A 16,611-nucleotide genomic window follows, 5' to 3' on the forward strand; every position below is an offset into this window, starting at 1 on the left:
AGGGGTGCCCAAGACCCCCACGGGGGTGCCTGCCTCCCCCCAAAAAAGGGCCGTGGGCGCTCAGGACCCCCTCAATGCCGGCAAAGGGGGGGGGGGGGTCTGGGACCCCTGTGCAGGGCCTGGGGGGTGCCGCGCCCTCACACACGGGTGTAGGGGGTGTCGTCCCCCCTCCCAGCCCCTGAGGACCCCCCCCCCCGCCCCGGTTTCGGGTGACCCTCACTCGAATCCTCCTTATTTTTAATCCCGGTGACACCGAAACCCGCCGGTGGCGAAACCCGACCGGGGCCGGACCCTGCGCCCCCCCCCTCGCCCCCCCCGCGCTGCTGACTCAGCAGGTCTGGGGGGGGGGACGGGGACACACGACCCCCCCAACCCCCCCCGTCCCGAGACGGGTGTGGGGGGCACATGCTGGGGGGGGGGGGGGGGGAGGGGGGGCATTGTGGGGTCCGAGAAAGGATTGGGGGGGTGGGATCGGAATTGCCCCCCCAGGGGTGGTGCTGCGGGGGCAACCAGAAGGGGGCGCTGTTGGATGGGGGGGGGGGACACACACACGACACGGGGACATGAGGGCATGGGGACACGGGGGAGGGGGACACCCGGGGACGTGGGGGGGCAGGGAGGCTTGGGGAATATGGGGAGACACATGGGGGGGACACGGGGGGGGGGGTACACGGGGGCGTGGAGGGCATTGGGGGGAAATGAGGGGGGCATCAGGTAGTGGGGGAGGGACATGGGGTATTGGGGGACACAGAGGACACCCCAGCTCCGTCCCTCCCCCCGTGCCCCCCATCCTGACCCCCCCTTGCTCCCTCTGCCCCCCCAATGCCCCCATCCCCCCCACCCCACCCCCAGCACAGATGACGGCACGAAGGGGTTAAAGTGTTTTATTGCTCTGAAGATGGGGGGGGTCTGTGTGCCCCACGGGGGGAGCGAAAGGTGCTCCCCCACCACATTCCGGGGTCCCCCCCGCGCCGGGGGGGGGGGGGGAGTCCGACCCCTCTGCCGTGTGTCCGGTAGCGCCGTCCCCCGGGGTTAGTACGGGGGTGTGGGATTTGGGGGGGGCCGGGGGGGGCCGGGGGGGTCCACACGGGCACTTAGTAGTAGGTCTCCTTCTCCACCCAGCCTGCAAGGGGGCAGGAGTCGGGGGGGGGGGGACGACACACACTCGAGTTAGGGGTACCCCACCCCCGGCTGTGCCCCCCACCCTCTCCTGGGTATCCCCTTCTCCCATGGGGGGTCCCCACTTCCATGGGTGTCCCCCCAACCCCCTTGGGTGCTCCCCATGCCTCTTGGGTGCCCCCCCCCCCCATTCCCTGTGTTCCTCCCCCCCCCCCCCCCCCTCGGTGCCCCCCACTCCCCTGGGTGCAGGTACCCGCCCTGAGAGTGATTTTGGGGGGCAGCATTTGCTTTGGGGGGGGGGGGGAAGGATTTGTGCCAGTCTGGGGGGGGACACACACACAATGCCCATTTTGGGGAGGGGGGGGGGGGAAGTGATGACTTTGGGGCGCTCAAAAAGGGGGGGGATATAGGGGACAGAGCCCATAAGGGGGGGGGGGGTTGTGGCCCAAATGGGGGGAAAGCAATGCCCACCCTGGGCGGGGGGGGGGGCGATACCCATGGGGGGAGGGGGGGGGGTGGTGGATTGGGGGGGTCCCCCGGGGTGGGGGGGGGTGTCTCACTCACCGCCGGGGTAGCGGCGCAGGATGAGCTTGCGCACCTCATCGTAGGCGAAGATGAGGAGGCTGTAGGGGAAGGCGCAGAACCACCAGGTGACCCTGAAGGGGGGACAGGATGGGACACAACAGCGTTAGTGGGGGGGGTTTGCACCCAAGAAGGTGGTGGTGATGGGGGGAGCAGGGCCGGAGTGTGTCCCCCCCCCCATCCCCGACTCACTTGAGGGGGTACATGCGCAGAGCCACCCCCATTCCGGGGCAGTAGGAGAGGAACGCCGCCAGCGCCGTCTCCTCCAACAGCCCGAAGATGAGGATCTTGTTCCTAAAGAGAGCGGCGTCGGTGCGAGGGCACGGGGGGGGGGGAGAGCACCCACGGGTGCTGGGGGGTGGGTGGGGTGGGGTGGGGGGGACACCCACTTCATGCCCTGCTGGAAGACGGAGTTGCGCCGGGTCTTGCAGATGATGAGGTCGGCCCATTGCACCACCACGATGCTGGCGAAGAAGGCGGTGTGACACGTGAACTCCACCACTTTCCGCTGCTCGTAGGTCTGGGGGGGGCACATGGCATCGGCGCACGCCCACGTGCACCCCTTTGCACACCCATGTGTGTGTGTGTGTGTCCCCCTCCCTTCACATGCCCACCTCTTCGCACGCTCCCGCGCGGGACACCACACCACGCAGGCGCACGAGGATGCGCAGAAGGATTAATGCGGGACGGCGCGTGCGAACACACTCACATACATGTGCAAGGGCTTCGCACAAGCACAGATGTGCGAGGGCACACGTGCCTAAGCACGTGAGACGGCACACGCGTGCAGGGGAATGAGCAAGTGTGCAAGGGACGAGACACGCAGGATGGCACGTGTGAATGCACCCGCATATGCATGCATGCATGCAAGAGCTGTGCACAAGTGCAGGCGTGCAAGGGCACACACGCCTAAGCATGTGTAAGCGTGCACGCTTAGGCATGGCTGTGCAAAGGCAGGTGCACAAACAGGGATGCGCAGAGGGATGGGGCTGCGAGGGCACGCGCAAACACGCCGACGCACGTGTGCACACACACGCGCTTGTGCGAGGCCTTTGCACCACCTGAAGGGTGTGTTTGCACATGCACGACCACGGGCAGGCGAGGGCACACGTGTGTAAGCACACGTGGAGCAGAGCTGTGCCCGGGCGGGTGTGTGACGGGTGTGGGGTGGGTGTGCAAGGGACCGTGCGAGGGGCGTGCGAGGGGCGTGCGAGGGCGGCACTCACCCACTCCTGTCCGTAGGAGTCCTCCAGGTCGTTGGTGGAGCGGTCGTCCCAGGCCAGGCGGATTCCCACCAGCGTGCTGGGAAGGAACCCGTTCTCCGCCAGGATCACGAAGTAGGTGAAGAAACCGCCCAGCGCCTGGATCATCCCTGCGGGATCGGCACCCGGATTGGGGATGGGCACCCCGGGATAAGGGATAGGAACCCCTGGATTGGGGATGGGAACCCCCGGGATAAGGGATGGGCAGCCCGGAATAAGAGATGGGCATTCCGGGATTGGGGTTGGGAACCCCGGGATAAGGGATGGGCACCCCGGGATGAGGGATCGGCAGCCCCAGATTGGGGATGGGCACCCCGGCATTTGGGATCGGCACCCCTGGGATTGGGGAGTCACACCCAGGGGTCAGGAATGGACACCCCCGGATCGGGAATCGGCACCCCGGGATAAGGGATGGGCACCCCTGGATTGAGGATCGGCACCCCCAGATTGGGGATCGGCACTCTGGGATCAGGGATGAGCAGCCCGGGATTGGTGATGGGCACCCCGGCATAAGGGATGGGCACCCCGGGATCAGGGATCGGCAGCCCCAGATTGGGGATGGGCACCCCGGCATTTGGGATCGGCACCCCTGGGATTGGGGAGTCACACCCAGGGGTCAGGAATGGGCACCCCCGGATCGGGAATCGGCACCCCGGGATAAGGGATGGGCACCCCTGGATTGGGGTTGGGAACCCCAGGATCAGGGATGGTCACCACGGCATTGAGCAGTGACACCCCGGGATAATGGATGGGCACCCCTGGATTGAGGATCGGCACCCCCAGATTGGGGATCGGCACTCTGGGATCAGGGATGAGCACCCTGGGATTGGTGATGGGCACCCCGGGATAAGGGACGGGCACCCCGGAATCAGGGATCGGCAGACTGGGGATGGGCACCCCGGGATTTGGGATCAGCACCCCTGGGATTGGGGAGTCACACCCTGGGGTCAAGGACGGGCACCCCCGGATCAGGGATCGACACCCCGGGATAAGGGAGCAACACTCCCGGATCAGGGATGGGGTGCCTCGGGATTGGGGATCGGCAGCCCCAGAATTAGGGATCAGCTCTCCTGGAGCAGGGATGGACACCCCGGGATCGGGGATGGGCACCACGGGATTGGCACCCCCGGAGCAGGGGTGGACACCCCTGGGATGAGGACCCCAAATCAGGGATGGGCACCCCGTGACTGGGGACCGGTGCCCCAAAGGCCACTGGGGTGTGGGGTCAGGACACGGTCAGTCACGGCACAGCCCAGTGCCGCTCTCTGTCCCCGTGTCACGGGTGGGTGCTCCACCATCACCAGTGGGTGCTCCACCATCACCGGTGGGTGCCCGGGTGCCAGCTGCGGGAGAGGGGGACGGGACACCTCACTTGGTACCACCAGTGGGTCCTGCGGTGCCGCTGACATCCTGAGTGGGTGCTCTGGGGTCACTAGTGGGTGCGTGGGGGCCACATTGTGCCTGGTGCCAGCTGGGGGGGGGGGGTGTCCCCTGGTATCTCTAGTGGGTGCCCTGCTGTCACCAGTGGGTTCTGGGGTGCCACTTGGTGCCCTGGGGTGACAAGCAGGTGCCTGTGTGGCACACGGTGCCCCTAACGCCAGCTAGAGGGGACACCGCTGGTGTCATGAGTGTGGGTCCTGGGGTCACCAGTGGGTGCCCTGGGGTGGCACTGGGAGCCCTGGTGTCACAGCTAGCTGGGGGGGGATGGCCCCTGGTATGCCTAGTGGGCGCCTGGTGTCACTGGTGGGTTCAGGGGTGCCACCGGTGCTGGTGGCCGCCGTCGCCGCGTGGGGGGGGGTCCCATGCCCCCCCCCCCCTCACCGATCTGCCCGTAGGCCATGCTGATGAGCCGCTCGTTCACCAGTTTGTCAGTGCGCGGGTTCCTGGGCTGGCGCTTCATGATGTCACTCTCGGCCGCCTCGTAGGCCAGCGAGATGGCGGGGACCTGGGCGGTGGGGACGTCTGTCACCTCCTGTCCCCGTCCCCCCCCCCCCCATCCCCGCCATCACCCCCCCGCCCTCACCATGTCGGTGCCCAGGTCGATGCAGAGGATGGTGACGGTGCCCAGGGGGAGGGGGATGTTGGCGATGATGAAGAGGAGGAAGGGGGTGATCTCGGGGATGTTGCTGGTCAGGGTGTAGGCGATGGACTTCTTCAGGTTGTCAAAGATCAGGCGGCCTTTGGGGTGACAGGGGGCGGCGGGTGACAGGGGGCAGTGGGCGATGGTGTGGGGGGAGGAGGGTGATGGAGGGGGTGGTCCCGACCTTCCTCCACGCCAGTCACGATGGAGGCGAAGTTGTCATCGAGGAGGATCATGTCGGCCGCCTGCTTGGAGACGTCGGAGCCGGCGATGCCCATGGCAATGCCGATGTCGGCCTTCTTCAGCGCTGGGGAGTCGTTCACCCCGTCCCCCGTCACCGCCACGATGGCGCCCTGGGGACACGGTGGGGGGGGGGGGGTCAGACACTGCGGGGCTGGGGACAGGGCACGAGGGTGGGGACACCACGGGGCTTGGGGACACCACGGGGCTTGGGGACACCACGGGGCACGGGGACAGGGCACTGCAGGGCACGGGGACAGGGCACTGCAGGACACGGGGACAAGAGCACTGTGAGGTATGGGGACAGGGACATTGTGGGACACAGGGATGGGGACAGCGGGGGACACGGGGACGGGGGCACCTGGCGCTGGCAGCCCTCCACGATGATGAGCTTCTGCTGGGGGGACGTGCGGGCGAAGACGATCTCGGTGTGGTTCTTGAGGATCTCGTCCAGCTGCTCCGAGGTCATGTCCTTCAGGTCGGAGCCGTGCACCACGCAGGCCTTGGCCTCCCTGCCACACCGCAGCCTCAGCGGGGGCCGACGGACCCCCCCCGCCCCGGGACCACCACCCCCCCCCCCCGGCACCGGCACCTACCGGGGGTTGACCTGGCTGACGGGGATGTTGAGACGGGCGGCGATGTCCTCCACCGTCTCGTTGCCCTCCGAGATGATGCCCACCCCCTTGGCGATGGCCTTGGCCGTGATGGGGTGGTCCCCGGTCACCATGATCACCTTTGGGGGACGCACACACAGAGGGGTGACCGCTGCTTGGGGGAGGGGGGAGGTCAGGGGGTGTATGGGGGGGTGGGGGGGGGTCTCACCTTGATGCCGGCGCTGCGGCACTTGCCGACGGCGTCGGGGACGGCGGCACGGGGGGGGTCGATCATGGACATGAGCCCCACGAAGCAGAGGTTGCTGGTGGGGAAGTTGACGTCGTCGGCGTCGAACCTGAACCCGCGCGGGAATTTGTCCGGGGGCAGGTAGAGGTGGCAAAAACCTGGCGGGGGGGCGGCGGGTGACGGGGTGCGGGCACCCCCTTCCCTCGCCCCGGTAACTCCTCATCCTCGCCACAACCGCCCGGTGACCCCTTCGTCCCCACGTCCCTTATGTCCCCCCAGTGTTTGTACCCCCCCCCATCCCCTTCACCTCTGCCCCCGTGTCCCCCCCCCCCCACCCCGCATCCCCCACCCCCCCTGCTGCCTTGCCCCGCCGTGGGCCCTGTCGCCCCCACATCCCCCGTGTCCCCATGTTCTACCACCCCACACGGGTGTCCCCATGCCCATGCTCCTGCCACATCCTCCACGTCCTTACGTCCTCCGCGTCCCCATGTCCTTTGCCCCCGCGCCCTTCATATCCCCCTCCCACCAGCACCCCCATACCTCCATGACCCCCCTACCTCCGTGTCCCCCCTACCCCCACATCCCTTTGCCCCCACACTGTTCATACCCCCCTGCCACCATGTCCCCCATATCCTTGTGCCCCCCATACCCCCCATACCCCCCTACCCCTTTGCCCCCACACCCTTCATACCCCCCTCCCACCAGGACCCCCGTACCCCCGTGTCCCCCTGCTCCACCTCCCCCATATCCCCCATCACCTCTGCCCCCACATCCCTACTCCCCAAACCCACCACACGCTCCTGTCCTCCCCCCCCTTCCCAAGCCCCCCCGTCCTCACCCAGGACCCTCTCCCCGAGCCCCCCCAGCTCCAGGTAGGCGTTCTGGAAGGCCTCGCGCATCTCCTGGTCCAGCGGCACCTCCTGGCCCTGCAGCAGGATGCGGGAGCAGCGGTCCAGGATGCGCTCGGGTGCCCCCTTCATCACCAGCAGGTACCCCTGGGGGTCCTCCTCCCGCTCGTGGATGGAGAGCTGCGGGCACAGGGGGCAACGCTGGCACCCGGGCGGCACCGAGCAACCACCCACCGCGGGTCACCGCCGCCGCCACCGGCGCGGCAGACCTGGTACTTGTTGGTGGAGTTGAAGGGGATCTCGGTGACTTTGGGGTTCTTGTCCCGCATCTTCTTGACGGAGCCGCAGGAGAGCTGGATGCACTTCAGCAGCGCCGACTCCGAGGCGTCACCCGCCGTGTCCCGCTGGCACGGGGGAAGGGTGCCGAGGGTGACGCCGGCAGCACGGGGGGATCACCGGGACCACCACCGCCCCGGTCCTCGGCGGGATTCGGGGGGTTCTGGGGGGGAGGGGGGGGGTGTCAGCAGCCTACCTTGGAAATGGAGATGTTTTCCTGGCCCGGCTTGAAGACGGCGCGGTTGCAGAGCCCGGCGATGCGTGCCAGCGCCGCCCAGGTGGGCGAGCGCTTGTCGAAGGTGGCACCTGGGGGACAACCAACCGGGACCCCGTTAACCACGCTGGGGCACCCCCACCTTCTCTGGGGACACCCCCCGTGCTCCCAGAGGTGCCCCGAGCACCCAGAGCAGGGGGTGCCCCGGGGATGGGGGTGCCGGGGCCGTGACATCGGGGTGCAGGGGCAAGAAAAAGGGGGGGGGGGGGGCTCCTGGGGGGGGTCGGGGTGCCGGCCACCCACCCGACTGGTCCTCAGTGGTGTCGGCCTCGTGGATCTGGTTGTCGAACCACATGTGGGCGACGGTCATGCGGTTCTGGGTGAGGGTCCCCGTCTTGTCGGAGCAGATGGTGGAGGTGGAGCCCAACGTCTCCACCGCCTCCAGGTTCTTCACCAGGCAGTTCTTGCGCGCCATGCGCTTGGCCGTCAGCGTCAGGCACACCTTGGGGGGGGGGGACACGGGGCTCAGCGGGCACCCATGGGGCTCAGAGGGCACCCACAGGTGACAGCAAGCACCAGGTACCAGGGCCAGCCCAGCAGAACCAGCCCCCACCACCTCCCTCCCTGTAGAACCAGCGCCCCCAGTGCACCTTCTCAGCAGAACCAGTGCCCACCACCTCTCTCCCAGCAGAAGCAGTGCCCACCACCTTCCTCCCAGTGAAACCAGTGCCCCCCACCCCACCCCTTCCGCTCTCCCCGGTGGCTCTTACAGTGACGGTGGCCAGCAGCCCCTCGGGGACGTTGGCCACGATGATGCCGATGAGGAAGATGACGGCCTCCAGCCAGGTGTAGCCCAGGATGAGGGAGAGGATGAAGAAGGAGAGGCCGAGGAAGACGGCGACGCCGGTAATGAGGCGGATGAAGTGCTCGATCTCCATGGCGATGGGCGTGCGCCCCACCTCCAGCCCCGAGGCCAGCGAGGCGATGCGCCCCATCACCGTCCGGTCCCCCGTGGAGATGACGATGCCGCGGGCGGTGCCTGGTGGGAGAGGGAAGGGTGACGCAGCCCCGCGGGCACCGAGGACCCCCGGCATGGGCAGGGACCCCCCGGGACCCACCTTCCACACAGTTGGTGGAGAAGAAGCAGATGTTGCGGGTCTCCAGCGGGTTCTCGTGGGTGAACTCGGGCGAGCGAGTCTGTGGCTCCGACTCCCCCGTCAGCGATGAGTTGTCCACCTGGTGCCGCGGGCACGGGGTGGGTGCCGGTGGGCACCGGGCACCGCTGGGCTCGGCTGGACAGACCCCCGCGCCATGGGGGGCCGACTTTGGCCAGCCCCGCCATCCCCATGGCATCCCTGGTGCCCACCCCGTGCCAGCTCTGATGCCAACCCTACATACATCACGGTACCTGAACTGTACCAGTGCCAGCGCCCACCTCGTGCCAACCATGATGCCATCTCTGCTGCCCACCCCATGCCACCCCTGGTGCCCACCTTGTCCCAGTCCTGGTGCCCATCCCATGTCACCACCGGCACCCACCCTGTGGTGCCCACCCAATACCAGTCCCACTGCCCAAACCGTGCCAGTCCTGGTGTCCACCCCATGCCACCACCAGTGCCCACCCCATGCCAGTCCCAGTGTCCATCCTGTCCCAGTCCTGGTGTCCACCCCATGCCACCACCAGTGCCCACCCCATGCCAGTCCCAGTGTCCATCCTGTCCCAGTCCTGGTGTCCACCCCATGCCACCACCAGTGCCCACCCCATGCCAGTCCCAGTGTCCAACCTGTCCCAGTCCTGGTGTCCACCCCATGCCACCACCAGTGCCCACCCCCTGCCAGTCCCGGTGCCCCCCGGTGCCCGCTCACCTTGCAGCCGTGGGAGGATATGATGCGCATGTCAGCGGGCACCCGGTCCCCCCCCTTCACCTCCACCAGGTCGCCCACCACCACATTCTCGGCATTGATCTGGATCTTCTCGCCCTCACGGATCACCAGCGCTTGCTGCCGGGGTGCAGGGCACCATGAGGGACGCCCGGGCACCCCCACCCCACCCGGCACCCCCACGTCGAGTCGGGCGCCCACCCGGGGCTCCTACCTGGGGCACCATGTTCTTGAAGGAGTCCATGATCTTGGAGCTTTTGGCCTCTTGGTAGTAGGAGAAGCAGCCGGTGACGATGACGACGGCAGCCAGCACCACCCCCAGGTACAACTGGGACCCGGGTGGCATCTCAGCACCTGGCACGGGACCCCCCCCTCCCCACATGCCCCCCGGCACCGGGGGCTGCGGAGGGGACCCCGCACCAGCCTGAATCCTTTGATGCCCAAACCCGGAGCCCTCAAGAGCCGGCACGGTGCGGGGAGGGGGGGGGGACACACACATGTCCCCATGCCCACGCTGCCCCACAGATGGGTCACACGGTAAGCCGCCCCCGAGCCCCCCAGGGTGCCCGTGCCCCCCCCCCCCCCCCCAAGCGTACCCGTGCCCTCTGCAATGCTCGAGCACCCCCACTGCCCCCGTCCCCATGGTGCCCCTGTGTGTGTGTCGTCCCCCCCCCCAGTGCCCTCACGTTGTCGTTGGAGGGCTCGTCCTCCATGGCGGCCTGGATGCCGTAGGCGAGGAAGCAGAGGATGGCCCCGATCCAGAGGAGGATGGAGAACCCCCCGAAGAGCTGTCGGCAGAACTTGACCCACTCGGGGGTGGTGGGGGGCGGCGTCAGCGCGTTGGGACCGTCCTGCACCAGGATCTCGGCCGCCCGCGCGTTGGTCAGACCCTGGAGGGGGGGGGGGGGGGGGGGCACACGCTGCCACCCGGGACCCCTGAGGGTGGGGGGGTCCGGGGGGGGGGCAGGAGGGGATGGGGGTCCCAGGCAGGGGGACACCCTGTGGGTCTGGGAGGGCAGGGGGCCACAGCCAGGGTGCCCTGGGGACATGGAGGGCTATGGGGGGGCACGGCCAGGGGGACCCACGGGGACACGCCTGGGTGTCACCCGTGGGGACAGGAGGGATGCAGGATGCTGGGAGGGGACGGGGAACACGGCTCAGTGTCACCCGTGGGGACAAGAGGGACTTGAGATGTTGGGAGGGGACAGGGGACGCGGCTGGGTGTCACCCACGGGGACAGGAGGGATGTGGGATGCTGGAGATGGCATCGAGGGCGGGACACGGGGACATCTCACCCGGGACAGGTCCACCTGGTACTTCCTGCCCAGCTCATCCAGGGACAGCTTGTGGTCATCCTGCCGGGCACACGTCACCCGTGTCACCCCGGCCGGGAGGAGGGGTGGGGGTAGCACCGTCGGCCGTTGCCGGTGAGTGTCCCGCGTGTGTCCCCCCCCCTCCCGGTGCCCTCCTCACCAAGTTGACCTCCTTCTTCAGCTCGTCCAGCTCCTTCTCCTTCTGCTTCCTCTTGCCGCCCCCATTTTCCGAGGTGGTGGCAGCGGGCGAGTACTCCCGGCCGGCCTGCGGGCGCGGGACCCCGTGGGCACGCTGGCACCGCCGGCGCGGCTGGCACCGCCGGCGGCACGGCCCTCGCCAGGGGCACGGGCATTACCGTGGGCATGGATGTCACCGCCAGCATGGGGGTCACCGTGGCCACAGGCATCATCGAGGGTACGGGGCGTCACCGTGGGCACGGGGGGGACTGCAGGCACCGGTGGCAGCGTGGGCATGGGGGGCACCGCAGGCGGCGGGGGGGGGGGGGGGGGGGGGCTGTTCCCAAGTTGGGGAGGGGGGGGCACCGTGGGTGGGGGTTGCAATGAGATTGGGGGGGTGCCACTGGTCACGGGGGTGGCACTGTGGCTGTGGGGGTGTCCCCAGGGCCTGGGGGGGGGGGTGGCACTGTGGTCACAGGCAGGTTCCCAGGGCCATGGGGGTGTCATTGTGGTCACGGGGGCGTCACTGTCCCTGGGGCTGTAGGGTTGTCACCACGGTCATGGGGGTGTCACTGTTGCCATGGGGGGGTCCCCAGGGCTGAGGGGGGGGTCACTGTGGTCACAGGCAGGTCTCCAGGGCCATGGGGGTGTCACTGTGGTGACAGGGGTGGCACTGTAGCCATGGGGGTGGCACTGTCCCTGGGGCAGTAGGGTTGTCGCTGTGGTCATGGGGGTGTCCCCGGGGCCATGGGGGTGTCACAGTGGCCGGGGGGGGGTCGCCACAAACTGGGAAGAGGACCACGCGGCCAACCCCACGGGTGTCACGGAGAGGCGGTGGGGCCGCCGCAGGCGGGGGACAGGCAGCCCTGCCCCCTCTCCTTATAGGGGGGGTGACACGGCCCCCCCCGCAGCCAAACCAGCCCCCCCGCTGTGGGCGGCAGGGGGTCCCCAGGGCTGGCAGCGTCGGTGGCACGTCCGCGGCCGCGCCGGGGGTTGGCAGGAGCAGACGGGGGCGGGGGGGGGGGGGGGGGGGATAGGAGAGGGGAGGGTGTGGGGGGGTGACCCAGCGTGGGGCCGAGGGGGGAGGGGGGGACGGGGGGGGGCCCGATGCGGTCATGGAAAACGTCCCGGTGCCAAGAACAACGGTCGGGTCGTGTTACCGCGGGGACGGGGACACGGGGGCAACCCCCCCCACGGGGCAACCTCACGCGTGGGGGGGGGGCTCTGCGTGTGGGACCTCAGCCCCCCACGCGGGGACACTTCCCACTTGAAGGGGCACCCTGGGATTTGCCCCCCCCCCCCCAAAAGTGGCAGGAGGGTGGTACGGGGGGGGGCGGTGGGTGGTCTCTGTGTGTCCCCCCCCCCTCCCCGGGACTTCCCTGGGGATAGTCTGCTGGGAGGTGACACGGGGACACCCGTGGGTGAGAGGGGACACCCTCCGTCCCACATCCTCCGCCCCCCCCCCCACTTTTGGGTGGGTGCCCACGGGCCGGGGGCGGGGGGCCGGGGGGCGGGCGAGGCGCCAGCCCCGGCTCAGGGCCCCCCCGCGGCCGTTGCCACGGCACCGGGGACCCTGGCGCTGAGCAGCCGCGGGCACGGGGCCACGGGCACGGGTGGGGGGCGGGCACGGGGCTGGGGGAGGGGGGTGGGGTGGTGTCCCCGGCTTCGTGCCTCAGTTTCCCCACCACGGGGGATCCTTTCCTTCCCCCCCCCCCCGCACTCCTTCCTCGAAGCGGGGGGGACGCCCACGCGGGCAACAGCCCACCCGAGTCGGGGGTCACTGGGGAACGGGTGGCAGTCCCCGGGAGGGGACAGTATGTGGGGGGCAGCGGCACCGAGGTGGGGGGTGGGGGGTGGGGGGGGAAACGGCAGTTGGGACCCCGGGGGTGGCGGCCGTGGGGGCGGCGGGCTGCAGGACACCCGTGGGTGGGTGCCGGGGGCAGCGCCCGACGGGGAGAGCGCCCGCGGGTGGCAGCGGGCGGGTGGTGCGGGTGTCCCGCGTGGGCGGGTGGCAGCGGGGGCGGGGGGGGGGTGTCCGCACGGGTGGGGGGGGGGATGGGCGTGGGGGGGGGGGGGGGATGTGGGTGCCCCGCGTGGGCGGGTGGCGGGGCAGCGGCCGCCCCTACTCACCCCTCTGCCCATGGCGCTGCCGTCGCTGCTCTCGGACCGGGGCGCTCGGGGGGGGCAGCGGCGGCGGCGGCCGAGAAAAACCTTCCCGGGCCCCGCCCGGACCGCCCCCCCGCCCCTCCGACCGGCCCGGCCCCCCCCCCCCCCCCGCCCCCCCCGCCCACCCAGCCGGGCCGCCCCCCTCCATCCCCCCAGGCTGGACCCGGACCCCCCGCTCCGATCCCCCTCATTATTGGGGGGGGGTTGGTGTTTGTGGGGTGTCCCCCCCCCGACCATGCTCTGGGGGTCTCTGGGCCCCTCCCGCTTCCACTCCGCCCCCCCCCCCCCCCCCCCCCGAGGCGGCCGTGGGACAGAGGCGGGGCGGGGCGGTGGGGGGTCCCGGCCGAGCGCTGGGAACGCAGATGTCCGAGCGGGGGGGGCCCTCCTGACCCCCCCCCCCGACCCCACGGCTGTGGGGGGGGTCTCAGGGGACCAAGGCATCCGGGCCCCCCACGCAGACCCCACGGCTTGGGGGGGAGGGGGAGGGGGGAGAGGGGCAGAGGCCACACAGACACCCGAGTCCCTCCACGCAGCCCCCCCCCCCCCAGCAGGGGGTGACCCCAGAGGGGCGGTTTTGGAGGGGGGGGTCCCCAGTGTCCCCAGTTCTCCCAGTATGTTGCTGGCCCTTGTCCAGCGGGGGACGCTGGTGCCACTGGGCAGCAACCGGGTGGCTAAAATTAGCCAGGGAAAGGCCGGAGCTGGGGGACAGCGGGGCCGGGGGGGGCTGTGCCGGGAGGGGGGGGGGGTGGCTGTGACCAGTGACAACTGTTCCTGGGGACGACTGTGCCGTCGGCCAACTGTGCCCAGGGCGGCTGTGCCCGGGGGACCGACTGTGCTTGGGGACGTGGTTGTGCCCCGAGGGGGGGGACACACACACTGACTGTTCCCGAGGACCTGGGGCTGTGCCCAGGGACCGACTGTGCCCGGGGTGGCTGTTCCCGGTGACACGGTTGTGCCCGGTGACACGGTTGTGCCAAGGGGACTGACTGTTCCTGGTGACCGACTGTGCCCGGTGACACAGTTGTGCCTGGTGACACGGTTGTGCCCGGTGACACGGTTGTGCCCGGGGGACCGACTGTGGCTATGGCCGACTGTGCCCGGTGACACGGCTGTTCATGGGGTCACAGTTCTTGAGGTCCCCTCCCAGTCCCCCATGTCCCCCCCCGCCCTCCCCCCTGGCGTCCGGCTTAGTCGCCATGGCAACTGTCAAGGGCAGTTCAAGGGCATGGGGGGGGGGCACAGCCGTGGGGCCCGCAGCCCCCTGGACCAGTGCCACCAGTCTGCACCAGTGCTCCCAGCACCCCCTCACCCCAGTCTGCTGCACCCGTGACACCAGTGCAGCTCCACACTCCCACTTAGTGTATCCCAGTATCCCCAGTCTGGACCAGTTTCCCCCCCAAGGCTGTCCCAGCACTGCCTAGTCTGCACCTCCCAGTCCATCCCGGTATACTCCAGTCTCTTCCAGTCACCCCCATCTGCCCCATCACCTCCCAGACTGCCCCAGTGCCCCCAGTATCCCCACTCCCCCAGTCTGCCCCAGTGCTTCCAGTCCCCCCCCCAACTGCTCCAGCATTTCCCAATATGTCCCAGTCCTCCCCGAGTCTGCCCCAATATCTCCCAGTACCTCCAGTCTGTCCCAGTCCCCCTCCATCCCTCCCAGCACCCCCAGTTCTTCCCAGTCCCCCCAGTCTGTCCCAGTCCCCCCCATCCAGCCCAGGACGCCAGTCCATCCCAGTCCCCCCAGTCCATCCCAGTGCCCCCAGTGTCCCCCCCCCAAGTTCCGCCAGTCCTTCCCAGTCCGCCCAGTGCCCCCCAGTGGGGGCCGGACACGCCGAGCCCGGTTGGGGGGGGTGTGTTTACCCAGGCCGTGCCCCCCGCTGGCCCCCCCCGCTGCCCCCCCCGCTGCCCCCCAAGCTGAGCAAACAGATGACGCGGGCGCGGGCGCCACGTGCTGTCCCCCCGCCCCGACCCCACGGGGGACTCCGGCGTCCGACCCCACGGGGGTCGGCCCTTCCACCCCCCCCCACCCCCCACACCGGCACAGCATCAGCCCAGTCCTCCCAGTTGCCCCAGTTCACTGGAGGAGACGGTATCGGGGAGGGTAAGGGGGGGGCTGGCGCCACGCACACGCGTGTGCCCCGGCCCGCGCGAGGATCGTGCCTCGCCGCCCCGCCCCGCGCAGCTGCCGCCCGTGGGCGGGAGGGAATGTGGCAGCCGCGGGGGGACACGGGGACACGGGGTAGGGGGGGGGGGACGGACGGACGGGGGGGGGACGGACACACACACACACACACACACGTGTCACCCCCCCCCCCGCAGCTCACACCACCACGCGTGTGCACACACACCGCCCCCCCCCCACGCGTGTGCACACACCCGTGGGGACACGGGAGTCCGGGGGGGGGCGCGGGGGGACCCACGCGTCGTGGCGGAGGGGTGGGGGGGGGGCAGCACCTGCTCTCCCCCCCTCACCCCCCCCGACCCGCTCCACCCGCGACGTGGGCGCGCGTCCGCCGCGGGGCGGGGCGGGGCGGGGGCGGGGCGGGGTGGGCGGGGCTTAGGCGGGCGGGGGGCGGGGCGTTGGGTTCACACCCCGGCTCCGCTCCGTCCGCTCCCCCGAGCGCCCCCCGCCCACCTCAGTGTCCCCCATGCCCTCGGTGTCATGCGGGTCTTGGTACCTCCCCCGCCCACCCTGGGGGGGGCCATGTTCTCAGAGACCCCCAACACGTTCTTAGAGACCCCCAACACGTCCTTAGAACCCCCCCCCCGCCCACCCTGAGGGTCCTCATGTCCCTGGACACCCCCCCCCCCCCGCCCACCCTGGGGACCTCATGCCCACGATGCTCACAGTGCACTGCGGGGGGGGCACGGGGTGCGCAGTGCCACCCCTCTGTGTCCCCCCCTCCCCCCCCCCCCACGCCCACTCCCGGGACAACCGGACCACGTCGTGAGCACCCGTGGGGTGGGGTGGGGGGGACACCGGAGTAGGGAGGTGTCCCCCCCAACCTCGCGGCCCCCCAAACCTGCAGGGGAGGGGGGCACCCACGGGTGCTGCCTCAGTTTCCCCCCTTCATTAAAACACCCTCATTCGGAGTTTGAGAGTCTTGTTAACGAAGCTGCGTGACACCAACCCCCCCGCGGGTGACACCCCCCTCCCGGGCATCACCCCCGTCTGTCCCTGGGTTGTACCCCCCCCGCGGGATTACTGTAGGCCCTACAAGAACAACCTGGGAGGGGGGTGCAAGGCCGGGGCTAAGATGGGGCAAAATTGGGGGGGGGGGCAACGTGCCATATAGTCCCGTGCCCCCCGTTAATCCTCAAATGGGGGGGGGGGCACTAATCCCTGCCTGGGAACGGGGGGGAGGGGGGGGGGAGGGCCGTGCCAACCCCTGCTTCACCCCAAATTTCCCAGTGGGGGCACCGCCGGATTGACTCCCCTCCCCCATCCAGCACCCCCCACCCCAAGACCACCACCAGAACTGGGAAAGGGGGGGGGGGAAGGGGAGAAAGGGGTGTTTATTAAAAGAAAGCACGCCGGGGCGCCCAGCACCCC

At 69.9% G+C, this 16,611-nt stretch overlaps 1 protein-coding gene across 2 annotated transcripts; it reads right to left on the reverse strand.

Moving 5' to 3' along the window:
* Positions 1–870: 870 nt before the first annotated feature.
* Positions 871–13,060, reverse strand: LOC309685105 (sodium/potassium-transporting ATPase subunit alpha-2). Of its 2 annotated transcripts, XM_082500914.1 has the most exons (24): positions 13,023–13,060; positions 11,072–11,161; positions 10,876–10,980; positions 10,698–10,757; positions 10,089–10,292; positions 9,617–9,730; positions 9,388–9,522; positions 8,640–8,757; positions 8,292–8,560; positions 7,825–8,023; positions 7,504–7,613; positions 7,241–7,375; positions 6,962–7,151; positions 6,106–6,281; positions 5,880–6,016; positions 5,645–5,795; positions 5,228–5,396; positions 4,987–5,141; positions 4,785–4,908; positions 2,928–3,073; positions 2,091–2,221; positions 1,894–1,995; positions 1,684–1,775; positions 871–1,123 (listed from the first exon to the last, which is right to left on the reverse strand). In XM_082500914.1, the coding sequence occupies exons 2-24, from the start codon at positions 11,123–11,125 to the stop codon at positions 1,095–1,097; spliced, it is 3,105 nt and encodes a 1,034-aa protein (XP_082357040.1). In that variant the 5' UTR covers positions 11,126–11,161; positions 13,023–13,060; the 3' UTR covers positions 871–1,094. The 2 variants fall into 2 exon arrangements, with proteins under 2 accessions (XP_082357040.1, XP_082357041.1); XM_082500915.1 differs by lacking the exon at positions 11,072–11,161 and having other exon boundaries at positions 13,023–13,056.
* Between the last annotated feature and the right edge of the window lie 3,551 nt (positions 13,061–16,611).

Source organism: Vanellus vanellus, assembly GCF_965231255.1.
Source record: "Vanellus vanellus genome assembly, contig: HAP1_SCAFFOLD_2164, whole genome shotgun sequence".
In the NCBI taxonomy this organism is placed as follows: domain Eukaryota; kingdom Metazoa; phylum Chordata; class Aves; order Charadriiformes; family Charadriidae; genus Vanellus; species Vanellus vanellus.